Source organism: Phaenicophaeus curvirostris, chromosome 20, assembly GCF_032191515.1.
Source record: "Phaenicophaeus curvirostris isolate KB17595 chromosome 20, BPBGC_Pcur_1.0, whole genome shotgun sequence".
Lineage (NCBI taxonomy): Eukaryota > Metazoa > Chordata > Aves > Cuculiformes > Cuculidae > Phaenicophaeus > Phaenicophaeus curvirostris.
Genome location: NC_091411.1, coordinates 1,591,235 through 1,604,583, shown reverse-complemented (window position 1 = coordinate 1,604,583; position 13,349 = coordinate 1,591,235). Strand labels below are relative to the sequence as shown.

The window sequence follows — 13,349 nt, the reverse complement described above, 5'->3', positions numbered from 1 at the left end:
CACTTTGGAGAGAGGCGTGTCTAATAGAGATGTCCAAAATTAGGTGAGATGAGTCTGGCTGTGATGAGTAAAGGACCTGTTTTGTCTTCTTTGTTTTCAATTCCATCCTTCTGTTCAGGCTGGTCATCGGTCTTTCCATCTTTCTCCTTCCTCTTCCACCTCTCTTCATTGTGTGCTTTATTGTTGCTTCACAGACTATTTCAGAGCACAATTTCATAGTGAAGCATGCTGAGAACTAGAAAATCTCCTCTAGAGAATGTGGAGAAATCTTGGGGCACAGGAGGGGAAAGAGCATGGATACAACATAGAATTTATGGATCTTGACTGCATTTCCTTGGAAGATCCCATCAGATCCCTCTGCAGCAGGAGGAAACCAGACATGAATGAGATCTTTAGGTACAAAGGAGCTGAGCGCAGCTTGAAACACAGAGTACCTTAGAAAAGGAAACCCACTTGTGGTGCAGAGAGAGGCAGTAAGGTGAAAGAAGGATAAATGTTTATTACACCTGCTTTCATTTCCAAAGGAAGCAAATTGCGCAAGTCAGGCTGCACAAGGGACATCGCTTCCTCCTGGTAGTGGCATCAGTTGGCTGGGAGACATCTCCCAAGGTGTGCCGATGACATCAGTGTCACCAATGCACAGAAAAGCCACACTTTGGGAGGTGATTGGTTGCAGGCTGAGAGACAGTTTTCAAGGTTCCCAACACTGCTGTGCTATCTCATTGAAAGCTGCTTAAAAGCTACAGAGAATGGAATCGATTGATGTTGCCTTAGCTCAGGGAACCATAAGTCAATGCTAAGCAGATGGGTATCGTTTTTTGTGCTTTAAGCATTATTATCTTGTGTTCTAACACCTTCCTGTCTCTTGCCCCACAGCTGACAACGAGAACAACATTGCCTCTAGCCAGCCCAGATCGCCTCTCACAGTTGTTGAAGAGAAGTGGAAACCACAGCTCCAAAGAAATAACACCAACAACAGTACGTAGCGTGTTTACTCTTCCTTCCCGGGCTTACCTGTCTACTGTGAACAAGTGACTGTCAGAGAGGGGACAGAAGTGATGGGCATTGTCTGACAGCACTTGATTCCATCTGTAATTCATCTACTGACCTGCAGAACAGAGTGCCCATTATAGGAGCGCTTGTATGCGAAACCTACTGGGAACCCTGCACACTTCTGTAAGGAAGATGCGTTTGGGAACACCTGGGAAAAGTTAACTTACGATCCAAAGGCAGCCTTCCCAGCCTGGGGTTAAAAAATTAGACCAGTCATGATGGTTTAATAATCTGTCACTGCTTGTGCTGACAGCCCATGTCTGGCTTCATCTCCAGCTTGTCCTCCAAGCTTGTGCTTCACCATGAGAAGAGGTAAAATACAGCCCTTTGGGAAAAGAGTTCCAAAATGCTTGAATTGAGCAGCTGGGCGAGGTGATACAGAAACACGGTGGTGCTTTTGTGTTCTGATATAGCCAAAACAAACATTCACATTGCCCCAGATCAGCCGCAAAAAGGGAATTGCTGGAGTTTGGAAGAAGAATTGGAAACTTGGGGTTCAGCAGTGTTTGAGATGTTGGAGGAAGCAAATCCTCTTAAAACTGTCTCAGAGAAAAGGCCGGAATCACACAAATGGAAAGCCATTCAGCATTCCAGCCAAGCTAGGCTGTGACCATGAGCCCATAGACATGGATAGTGAATGGCACAAATGATTAGAACTTACCTGGGCAGCTCAGCAAGCACCACAGAGATGCCGCAGATTAAGGGGTTGGATTGTGAGTAGATAGTATGCGCTCTGTCTCAATCCCACACCAGGGAAAGCATGCAGATAAGCTCCTTGCTGCTCGAAGCAAGAGCAAGGCCTATCCCTGGAGGTTCCTCTGTTCAGAAGCCCTTGGGGAAAGAAATCCAGGGTTGGAGATGTCTCTGCCATCACAGACTCACAGAATGGTTTGGGTTGGAAGGGACCTTAAAGTCCTTAAAGACTTCTCCCACTAGATCTGGTTGCTTCAAGCCCCATCCAGCCTGGCCTGGAACACCTCCAGGGATGGGGCAGCCACCACTTCGCTGGGCAGCCTGGGCCAGGGCCTCCCCACCCTTACAGGAAAACATTTTTTCCTAAAATCTCATCTCAATCTCCCCTCTTTCCCCTGAAAATTGTTCCCCCTCGTCCTATCCCTGCACTCCCTGATCAAAACCACCATCATCTGGGCATGTTCCTCCTCTTTGGGTCTCTCAGAATTGTGACTCCCTGCCCTCTCCCGCCACAGAGGAGCAATTCTCATCTGATGCTTTCTCTCCCTCCTTCTATTTCACTGCAGCATCTGCGAGCGGTTCGGTAGGGAACAGCGCAATTCCAGAGAAGGAGCGGCAGAACATTGCCGAGAGGCTCCTGAGGGTGATGTGCACTGACCTTGGGGCTCTGAGTGTGGTGAGCGGGAAGGAGTTCATCAAGCTAGCACAGACCTTGGTGGACAGCGGAGCTCGCTACGGTGCCTTCTCTGTTACCGAAATCCTTGGCAATTTCAACACACTGGCTCTGAAGCATTTGCCTCGGATGTACAACCAAGTGAAGGTGAAAGTCACCTGCGCCCTGGGCAGCAACGCTTGCCTTGGCATCGGTGTCACTTGCCACTCGCAGAGTGTCGGCCCCGATTCTTGCTACATCCTGACCGCTTATCAGGTGGAAGGCAACCACATCAAGAGTTATGTCCTGGGAATTAAGGGCGTAGACATTCGTGATAATGGTGATTTTATCCACCACTGGGTACAGAACGTGCTCTCAGAGTTTGTGATGTCGGAGATCAGGACGGTGTATGTCACAGACTGCAAAGTCAATTCCTCTGCGTTCTCCAAGGCGGGCATGTGCTTGCGTTGTTCGGCCTGTGCCTTGAACTCGGTAGTGCAGAGTGTGCTGAACAAGCGAACACTACAGGCCCGCAATATGCACGAGGTGATCGAGCTCCTGAATGTCTGTGAAGATCTGGCGGGATCCACGGGCCTCTCGAAGGAGACCTTTGGCTCCCTGGAAGAGACCTCTCCCCCACCCTGCTGGAACTCGGTCACTGACTCCCTCCTGCTCGTCCACGAGCGCTACGAGCAGATCTGTGAGTTCTACAGCAGGGCCAAGAAGATGAACCTCATCCAAAACCTGAACAAGCACTTGCTCAGCAACCTGGCAGCCATTCTGGCACCGGTGAAGCAGGCGGTGATCGAGCTGAGCAACGAGAGCCGGCCCACCCTGCAGCTGGTCCTGCCCACCTACGTCAAACTGGAGAAACTGTTCACTTCCAAAGCTAACGATGCTGGCGTAGTCAGCAAACTCTGCCACCTCTTCTTGGAGGCGCTGAAGGAGAACTTCAAAGTTCATTCGGCACACAAGGTAGCCATGATCTTAGACCCTCAGCAGAAGCTGCGGCCCGTCCCGCCGTACCAGCACGAAGAGATCATTGGCAAGGTCTGTGAGTTGATCAATGAGGTGAAAGAGTCCTGGGCAGAAGAAACAGAATTTGAACCTTCAACCAAGAAGCCTCGGGCGGCAGGGGAAGCCACAGCAGCTCAGGAAGAAGATTGGTTCGGGAAAAATGAAGTCTATGATTATTTGCAAGAACCTCTCTTCCAGGCCACCCCTGACCTGTTTCAGTACTGGTCGTGTGTTACCCAAAAGCATACAAAACTAGCCAAGCTAGCCTTTTGGCTCCTAGCAGTGCCTGCTGTGGGTGCCAGAAGCGAATGTGTAAATATGTGTGAGCAGGCTCTCTTAATCAAAAGGAGACGGCTACTCAGTCCAGAAGACATGAACAAACTCATGTTTTTGAAGTCCAACATGCTTTAAGACTGTCTTTTAATTAAAACAAAACTTTAAAACACTGTTCCAAACAAAGAATAAGAATTTTAAGTTCTAAACACTGTGGACCTCATTATGAATGCCCCTGGAAACCAAGTGCTTTTTTATATATATATAAAAATATAAATATATATAAAATTAAGTTTGAAAGGAAAGCTGAGCATGGGAGAGAGACAACCCTCTGCCGGGAACGTGCTCCTTTCCATAGATAGTGTGTGGACTTGACAGACTTTCTAATGTTTTCACACGGGCAGACCAATGGGAGGCTGATGTTCTAAAGTCTTCAGGCAGCTGAGATCTAAAGTGACTTGAAGTTTCTTTTGTTTCTCCTCCACCCCACCTTTCCTCTTGTCCCCTGGGCCATCTTGCCATGGATAATCAGACTACATTGAACAGACCAGTTCGGCACTGGACTTTGCTCCTTTGAATAACTGTACACCTTGAGGGCTTTTGTCTGCAGCCTTCTTGACACACGGTGCACATGAGCAGGGCAGCTGTATTTTAGGAACACTGCTATCTTAGAAATCAGGAAGGGAGACTTTGAGGGGTTGTTTGATTTTTATTTTAAACTTTTTCATACATGGTTTTTCCAAAAAAACAAAAGTTGCTCTTCCATCTCCACTCCTGGTTTTCATTTAACGTGGTAGCCAGTGATTATAAGTATGATTTCAAACTGAGAGAGATGGTTTGTGGCAGAAAATGTCTCTAATTGTTACATTTCTTGAGGTTATTTTTTTTTTACAGCATAATTTCTTTTCTGAATTCCTGGTGTTAATTAGCTTCTCTGTGAATTTTGTACATCGGGGTTCTCACACTTGTTCCAGAGTAGCACATTTGTGATGAACACCCTTATGGGAACCACATCGGTTGCGCATATGGAAAAACTAGAAACCAGGAAAAGCAAGCAGTTGGTGATAACACAGGTATCTGTGGCCACCAGCAGGCTTGTGGGGTCTGCCAGATGTTGCTGAGAACCCCTGTACCTCAACTTTTAGTAAACCTCAGTTCACACACTCGAAATAACCTTCACAAGGCCAAGGACAAACCAAGGTGTATGATTTTTCAGGGGAACAAAGATCATCAGTTTTGTCAAACTGGGGTTTGAAGGAAGCTTCGAGAAGTGCATGGGCTCAGAGATCCTTCTGAATGTAAGTGCTCCTGATAGAGTGCAAAGAATACCTTCCCGTTGTGTTTGGAATGGTTTCCTCTAGTGGCACGAATGTCTTTATACCTACAGTGCATTACACTACTTGTTATGTTGTTCTGGCTAGGAAGGCCACGGGCCCTTAAACGTTCGCACTTAACTGTCTCACCCCAAATGCAATTAGAGATCATCATAACAAAAAGCATCTAAGTCACTCTGCTGTCCACCGAGGCCAGAGCTCTGCTGTGTCCAGTGCCCGCAGGCGCAGTCCCTGGTCTGTTGGACAGGATCTCTGCAGGCTGGCAGGTTTTGAGTCCCTTGGACAATTCCCACCTTCTGGTGCCAGACTCTTGGGTTTTTCCAGAGGCAAATTGAAGTAAGTTCTTATTTTTAAAGTCTCTCCTTGCAGTAGCTTGCTTTGGGGCAGCACAGCAGTGTCAGAGGTGCGGGAGAATCATAGAATCATAGAATAACCAGGTTGGAAGAGACCCACCGGATCATCGAGTCAACAGACTTGCTTGACTCTGAGCAGCCAGGCTGGAGGCTGGAGCCCTTCAACGGGGCAGGGATGTGTTCCGCTTGTTGGCTACATGGTGGTGAGACTGGGGTCCTCTTTGAAGTGCTGCTGTTGAACCAAGATCCCACCTGGTTGTAACAGAAGTTGCAAGTCCCGAGATGTGAGAAATGGCCAACCCAGGCTCTCGGGCTTTGTGGGCAGATGCCTTCAGCCCAAGAGGCACTGAGCAGCCGCTCTGCTGCTGAGAGGCTCAGGCAGGGGACCTCTCCACATCTTGGAGACCTTCCCTGGGTAAGGGGCACTGATAGCTCTTGGCACCCAGCTGCAGCCTTTTCAGCCTGCAAACATGACCTACCATTAGCTTGAGCCTAGCATTTGGATTGACCTTGCGGTACTGTTACTGGCATCAGGGCAAAACCAGTGTCCTAAATGTAGGTTTTGCATGTGGATATCTTAAAAGGCAGAGTCTGCAACCCCACTGACGACTGCAGGGGCAGCAGCACTTGAAAATGAGCTACTGAGGCAGAGACACTTGGACATCTTACCTCTCTGGCAGTGGCAGATGAGAGTGTTGATTGTCGGGCTGACTTTTCTTCTTGCTGGTTTTGTTTTCTCCTGCACAAATCCTGCCTGCCCAGCCACCACTTGGCCACGGTAACACATCTTTTTGCACTTGCAGTGCAGGAGAAACCTTTAACAAACTTAAGTCTCAAACTACAAACAAGAAATCCCAAGTGGGATAAGTGAAGACTGCCAAGCGTTGGTGCTGGGCTGCTGTTCCCACTGCGAAGCACAAGATATCCTGCAGTGAGAACTCTTGGCTGGAGAATGAATGCGAAGCCAGATTCGAGTGTGTCCCGTGCGGCTCAGCTGATGGGCAGAGCTGGGGGCAGGATTTGTATGTATTTCTCCGAATGGCATATTACATCTTTTTGCTTGGTTTGCCCGAGAGCTGCTCGACGGCTCTTTGATGCTTAGGTGAACCTGCAAAACCCTTGCATTGCTTGGAAAAGAAAGGTCCAAACCCTAACGCTCCTTTGCTAAGGGACAGGCTGGTGACTTCTGTGGGATTTGCCAGCTCAAGCGTTATGGGTGGGGTCCTGGACGGCAGAGTAGCCCTGGTCTGAAGCCCCTGGAACTGAGAATGATGCGTACTTGCAGTCATTTAGGCAGCTGTGTGATGCCAGGCTGTGTGCAGCTGTGAGCTGGACTGTGCCTACACAGCCAAGTCCTGTAAAAAGAAGGGCCACGGCCACCTCCAAGTCCCAGTTCTTCTCCCCTTCCCCTTTATACAATGTGGTTTTGGCATCAGCTATGGAGCTTTCTTGCTGTGACAACCAAAGAGAGGGATTGACGGGCCCTTTCCCCCATCCCTGTCCCCTCCGAGGCTTGGTTTTAGTTGCACTAATGATGGATGTGAACCAAACATGTGGCGTTGTCTGGTAGATAAAATTCTCCCAAAGACTTAAAAACTCAACTTAGCAGCTGAAAAAGCAAAGTAAAACCTACAGTCCTAAAATGGCGCAACCTAGAAATTCAGTGAGAAGAGGAGCTGGTGGCCAGCGAGTCAGTGGGAGAAGCTGCAGCTTTTCGTGATGAAGGGACTTGCAATCCTGTCTGAAGATCCTTGTTACTAGAAAACTGAGAAAGTGGGATACAAAGGCAGAGCTCTTCAAAACAGAAGCTTTTTTCTGTCTGAGTGTGGCTGCCAGAGGGTCCGTGAAGAACATGGAGCCCACATTTGTCTCTCAGTCTGTCTCTTTTCCCCGTGTCTCCAGCAGTAGACAGTAGCTGTGTCCTGGTTTGCAAGATGGGCTCAGTGTTTTGCGCCTGGGTTAGTTTTGGGTGGAAGTAAACTTCCTTTTTCTTCAAAGCTGTTTGTTCTAAGAAAACTGGTTTGGTTGTATTTGAACTAGTGCAATCTGGAAACCTTGCTGTGAAGGCCAAGTGTGGGCTCAGGTTTTGTCTAATTCTGTTAATTGCTAGTTAAACCAGTTTAACTGTGAGATAAACTGGTTTAAACATCCACATGGACCATCTGCACTGGTTTAACTGCGCTTGCTGGGCATTCTCCCTGCTGACCAGAGAATATGTCCAGAAGCAGCTCAGGGAGCCTTGACCCTTATGTGAATTTTGCAAATGAAGTTGTGGCAGATGCTCTCAAAGCTCAGGAGTTACTGAAAATAGAAGGAGGACACTTCTGAAAGTTGCTTGAGCTATAAATTGTGGTATCTGAGTTAATACAGCATTCAGGGAGATGTCTTGGGTTGGTTGGTTTGGTTTTGTCCAGGTGCTTGCAATAACACGGAAGGTTTAGCGTGAGAAGAAATGTTCACCTTGGTGAATGAGTCTGCTCAGCTTTACCCCAGCCTGAGGGACCATTTCCACCCTCCAGTAGGAGCAGGGTGACTGAGAGATTGTGCTTGGAGAATGCTGTGTGCATTTTGAGCCAGCACCAAGTTCCTGATCCATTGAAAGAGCAGCCAGGAAGTTATCCAAAGGCTGGGAATGCTGCTTTGAGCTGAGGAAAGACTCAGATTTCTTAATTACATCTCTCTGGCTAAAGAAAGTGGAGAGGAGCTCCTGTGAGCATCCACAGGGAGCACACGCAGGTGGAGAAAAGCTGTTCCCTATGGAATAATTAGGAGTAATGGGATGAAAATTAAAAAAAAAAAAAAAGAAAAGACGCTAAAGGCAGATTCTGGGAAACGTTTTCAGGGAGGAGAAATCCATTCATCTGGGAGGAGTCTGTTACGGAAATGTTTTCTGAGCCCTATCACTAAGACAAGGCTGTACAGCTACGTGGAGCACGCTCAGTAATGCACAGAGCTCCTTTGGACCTTGCTGAGAGAAAAGAGACTCGGTATAGAGGTGGGGAAGGACCTCTTGCATCTTGAGTCCAGGCCTACCTGATAGGTCCAGGAGGGTTCACAGAGCATCTTCCTCCACATCCTCCCCCTCACTACTGGCACCAAACCTTTCCCAGCACTCCAGTATTTAGATGAACCGTAGAGGAGGGAGGGAGCTGATGGGCAGGAGGAGAGGGCACTGGTTGAGGAGCAAATGTCCTGTCAACCCTTACACTGCCAAGGTGAACAGATTGGAGTAGAGGAGAGCACTAAATGTTGTGCTGCTTCTGCTGTGCATTTTCTGTGCTAGACCATGATCTTGAATCCATGGGATCCATTGGGAATGCCCAGAAACATTGGCTGAAGCTCAAGGTCCTGTGTTAGATACTTCCGAAGATGCCGCCCTGTAGCAATAAGAACTCCCTTTCCCTGGGCGTGGGACCTGTCCCCATGCCGTGGGTTGTCATCTTCCTGGGGCCTCGGGAGACATCACTGAACACAACAAACTAATGAAAACAGAGAGAGGTAACCCGAAGCACAGCTCCAAGGTGATGCCTCATTAGTCCTGTGGGATAGTTTGCTTATGCTAGGCCAGAAATGGTAAACCAATGAGTGTATTGCCCTGAAATTTAATTTTCTGTGTTGAATGTTTGCGGGGGGGGGGTGGGTTCTGTTTAATTTGGATTTCGTTTGCTGGTTAGTTGCGTTTCTTACTACTCCTGTTAGAGTCTTTTGTTTGATACCTTACAGCAGAGTTCTCATGTTAGACACTGGTGCACCCGTAGACCCTTCAGGGTTCCATCATTGCTAGGCAGCCGAGTTGGAATTTTCAGAACAGCTTCTGGAATGAGTCACACGAACGTCTCATTGATGCGCAACATCTGCCGCAGACTGAAAGGGGTTTCTTTTTCTCCATCATCCTGGCGTCACGGCACTGAGCAGCATCCCAGTACTGGGTGAGCACCAGGGTTAACGACAAGGTTGTTTTACCGTGGAGTTGAGTACAGGCATGGCAGCCCCTTGCTTTCTACAACCAAAGTTCTTTAAAAAGACCCTTCCGGCCTTTGGTTCTTGTGTCCAGTCTTCTGGTGATCTCTGTGGTGGGTGGGTAGGTGGTGGGGCTCTCCCAGGGGCTGGAAGGTGGGAGGAGCGATAGGGATTTTTTTCTTCTTTCTATCTATGGAGAAGGACCTCCACTTGAAACATGGATTCTAGAAGGAGCGATGATCTTAGGAGCTGTTTTCCACAGACCCTTTACACTTATTTTAATTATTTAAAAGGAAAACTGGTAACGGATGACCTGAACCCTTGGGGACTGGTGACAGCCGGGGCACTGAGTGCAGGAGGAACGCCCGGTGTCCAGACCACACGGATTCCGGTCCACGTCGTAGCTAGAAAGTGTCATGCTGACAGCCCAACTCATTGGGAAATCCTTGTTTGCAGCCAGTCTAAAAAGAGAAGCTGTTCCTCATGTTTGGTTTTCGAAACCTCCTGTTGGGAGCTGAATTCTGGTTGTTTCATTAAACCAACACTTAACGTTCTCCTTTCCCTCCGTGCCCTCCCTCCCCTCAGTAACGTGTGTGCGTTTCCTTTCTGTAGATGCAGACGTTCTAGGCAATACCACAGATGCACCTGCGTGTGTCTCTACCTGCGAGTGCAAGGATCTCATGTCATCTTAAAAAATACAAAAAAATATACAAAAAATATACAAAAAATATCTTTTTTAGGCCAGAGTTTTCTACAGGTATTAATGAATATTTTTCTTAATCCTTATAAGTTTTATGTGTTTAATATTTCTTAATACCGGTAGCATTAATTTATACTTTTGTAGCAACACAATATTTTTATAAACCGCCACCGCTGGCTTTGTCTTCATAATGGGTAAGAGGCGCGGGCAGCTGGCCCCGCGCCGTACCATGTACTGTATTTAAAAGGTTATCTAATGTCACACTTGCTGTGTTAATAAACAAAACAAAACCTGTTTAAAGTCTCATGTATTGTTGGTGTGGATCGAATGACTCAATAGAGAGCAATATTGCACGGGGTTGAGTTGCTGATTTTCATTGTGATACACGAGCACTTGAGGCCAACTCAAGTTCTTCTGAGTTGTTTTTATTTTTTTCTTTTTAGGATTTGGTTTTGTTTCTTTTTGTTTGGTTTTTTTTTTTTTACAGCTAAATAAATTCAGTGCTGTTTGAAACTTAGACTGACGTCAAATGAAAAGGATTATTAAAGAAGAAATAAAAATCAAGGTGTTTAAATGTTGCTGTTTTTACAAAGTCTGTTGCTGTCTGAATGGAAATATTCCCTGAGAGAGGAGGAATAGTTCCACTTAGCTTCCAAACGAGCTGAGCGCTCCGGGCCAGAGCTCAGTTATTTGGAGATCTCTTAGAGACATGTTTCTGCAACATTCTTTTCAGAGTTGATGCCAAGGCAGAAGACAAACTGTAACTGTAAGAAAGCATCCGTTGCTTGAGGATTTTCATGTCAGTGTTGTATTTATGGTTTTACAATAAAACAACCTTTAGGAAAAAAAAAAAGAATTGTCTGGGGTTTTCTGTTTTTCAGCACATGAACAGGTCATCACCCAGTGCTGAGGGTCTTGGGAAGAGGGAAAACACTCACTAAAGGGACCTAAATCTCAGCAGCGCGCTCTGCTGAACCTCATCACTGTAGAACAGCACAGCGGGCTCCCACTTAATGCCCGGAGCAGCCAAAGCTCCCTAAAGCCTTTCCCACAGCAACTTCTGTCCCATGCATGATTGCCGAAGTGGTGAACCTGTTCCTCTCGCCAGTGAGACCTCTCTGTGTGGCAGAAAGTGAGACTGGTTGCTCGGCCAGCGGGGAGAGGCAGCTCGGTTTGTAGTAATGTGGTGTTTATACTCACATCACTAGGACACATTCTCAGCTGGCTTTTGTGCTGCAAGATGATACCGGGCAGGACAGAACCAACTTGGATCTGCCGTGTTCCTGCTTGGCATGGTCAAAGGTTTTCCTGTCTATCAGCAGATCCACCCACAAACTGGCTTTCACCCCAGAAGAGCAGCAGTTGGGTGCTGAGTAGGCACTAGGGAGACTGCTTTCCACGAACTGATGCCCTTTGGGGTGTATTTATGATGATGGGCACAGCAATCCTTGCTTGGAGGCTCTGCCAGCCTTGACATTGCAGCAAAGTGTCTGGCAGGGCCACAAGGGTGCTCTGATGGATGGGATCTCTGATAGTTTTGCATGCCTCAGAGATGCTGGTTGGAGCCCCAAGACCTCCAAAGGTATCCAAAGCAACCAGGGAATTGTCCCAAGTGGAACAAGTACATAGACCAGGGTGCAGAGAAGGAGATCAGGCCTTCTGCTGGAAAATTCAAGGTACGCTGTTGTCCATACCCTTTATGTATCCTTTTCTTTGGTATCTTTAATATCCTTGAGGTTTTCCAACCTTTCCTCTCACACCCCTCAAAGAAAAGCCAGCAAAAAATAGCTCTGCTTGAGAATTAGGAAATGTGTAATGGATTTGTTAGTTGGGAAAAAAAGCCCGAAACATGGAATGATGGTAGGTCTGGCAACTGGAGAAGCTCTCTTGGCTAGCAGTCAAGTGTGAAGCCACGATCATAAATACAACCACCTGAACAGCTTTGCAGTAGATTAGATGTAACAGTGATGTCAATGAACAGTGAGCTCAGACACCCTCACATCCTGACCAGGTAGGAGTTTGGATTTGCCTGAGAACCTAAATATGAAAAGTGGATAATGTGTCACCAAAAGGCAAAGAGGGCAGTGTTCCTTGGCACTCCAGTGTCTCCCAGCACTTCACTGTAGTTTTTGCTAGACCTGCTTGGAAGGATAGATAAAATTGCACATGGAAATGTAAGAGGCTTAAGCTAATCCTATCTTATTTCCCGATTCTCTAATTTCTGCGTCAACGGGACACAATTACTTCAGCACTAGTAATAAAGGGAATGTTAGCTCGGAATTCAGGTTCTGCTGGAGGTGTCCCATAGTTTCCTGTAATTTCAGAAAGGCTGATAATTTAACTCACTGTCTCTAATGGGATCTTTAACATTTTTGCCTTCTTTGGAGAAGGAGACTGAGATCCTGTGTGTGGGAGTGTGGAGCAACAGCCCAGGTGTGTTGCACAGCAGATCCAGGTGCGTGAGGCAAATAAATCCTTGGTACTGTGTGTCTGTGATGGGGGTGAGAGGTGGTCGTGCGTCCTCTGAACCTGTGGGTGAACAGCACATCTGTGTCCTGCAACGTGTCTATCCTGGCAGACACAATTCCTGCCTCCTGCTGCTTCTCCATCACCCATCACCACGAGGAGCAGGTGCTGGGAGCCAAGGGGAGTCCCACTGCCCCCGAGTGGGATGGGCAAGGCCAGAGGACCAGGCTCAACCAAGACTCCAGATCTGGGAAGTTGATCTGCAGCTTGGGGTCAAGATCTGGTGAGGGCAGCCATGGCCAGACTCAGCCCAGCAACCGCTGGACAGGCTGGATGGGTGGTAGGACAGGGTGGAGATCAAGCTGGGAAGGAGATTTGTGGTCAGAGTTTGGATCTGCTGGGCGTGTCTGCGGCTGAGCTAGAGACTCCCCACAGCATCACCAGGACAGGGAGGCTGAGGACACAAAATGCAGGTCCAGAGCTGAGCTGAAACGGGGCTTCTGGCCCATGGGCAGCGAATGGATGAACATCCCCGGTGAGGTTTGTCAGGGCCACTAAGACATATTAGTGCTTTCAGGTCCCTGACAGGCTCAGGCTGTTGGGTTGGACAACGCTGCTTGTCCAAGCTCCTGAAGTCCCTTACTGGAGATTCTCTGTGGCTCCTGAAGCAGGACACCACGGGCCAGCCGCGGAATTGCTTCTCCCATACAAGAGCACCCCACAAAACCGTGAAGAACAAGAAACCATGAACACAAGATCAGGGTTTTTTTGTTGGTTTTATGTTTTTTGTTTTTAAATTTAATAGTGAAATGTTGCCAGTGCAAGAGCCAGAGGTGAACAGCAAAGGC

General features: G+C 47.7%; 1 protein-coding gene across 14 annotated transcripts in view; it reads left to right on the top strand.

Moving 5' to 3' along the window:
- The window catches only part of ZNF618 (zinc finger protein 618), a 159,920-nt gene extending 149,321 nt beyond the window's left edge, over positions 1 to 10,599 (top strand). For all 14 annotated transcript variants that reach the window (XM_069873050.1, XM_069873057.1, XM_069873056.1 and 11 more), the window contains 2 exons: positions 877 to 978; positions 2,313 to 10,599. In XM_069873050.1, coding sequence (XP_069729151.1) covers positions 877 to 978; positions 2,313 to 3,826 — 1,616 coding nt within the window. In that variant the 3' untranslated portion in view covers positions 3,827 to 10,599. The remainder of the gene's footprint in view (positions 1 to 876; positions 979 to 2,312) is intronic.
- The last annotated feature ends 2,750 nt before the right edge of the window (positions 10,600 to 13,349 follow it).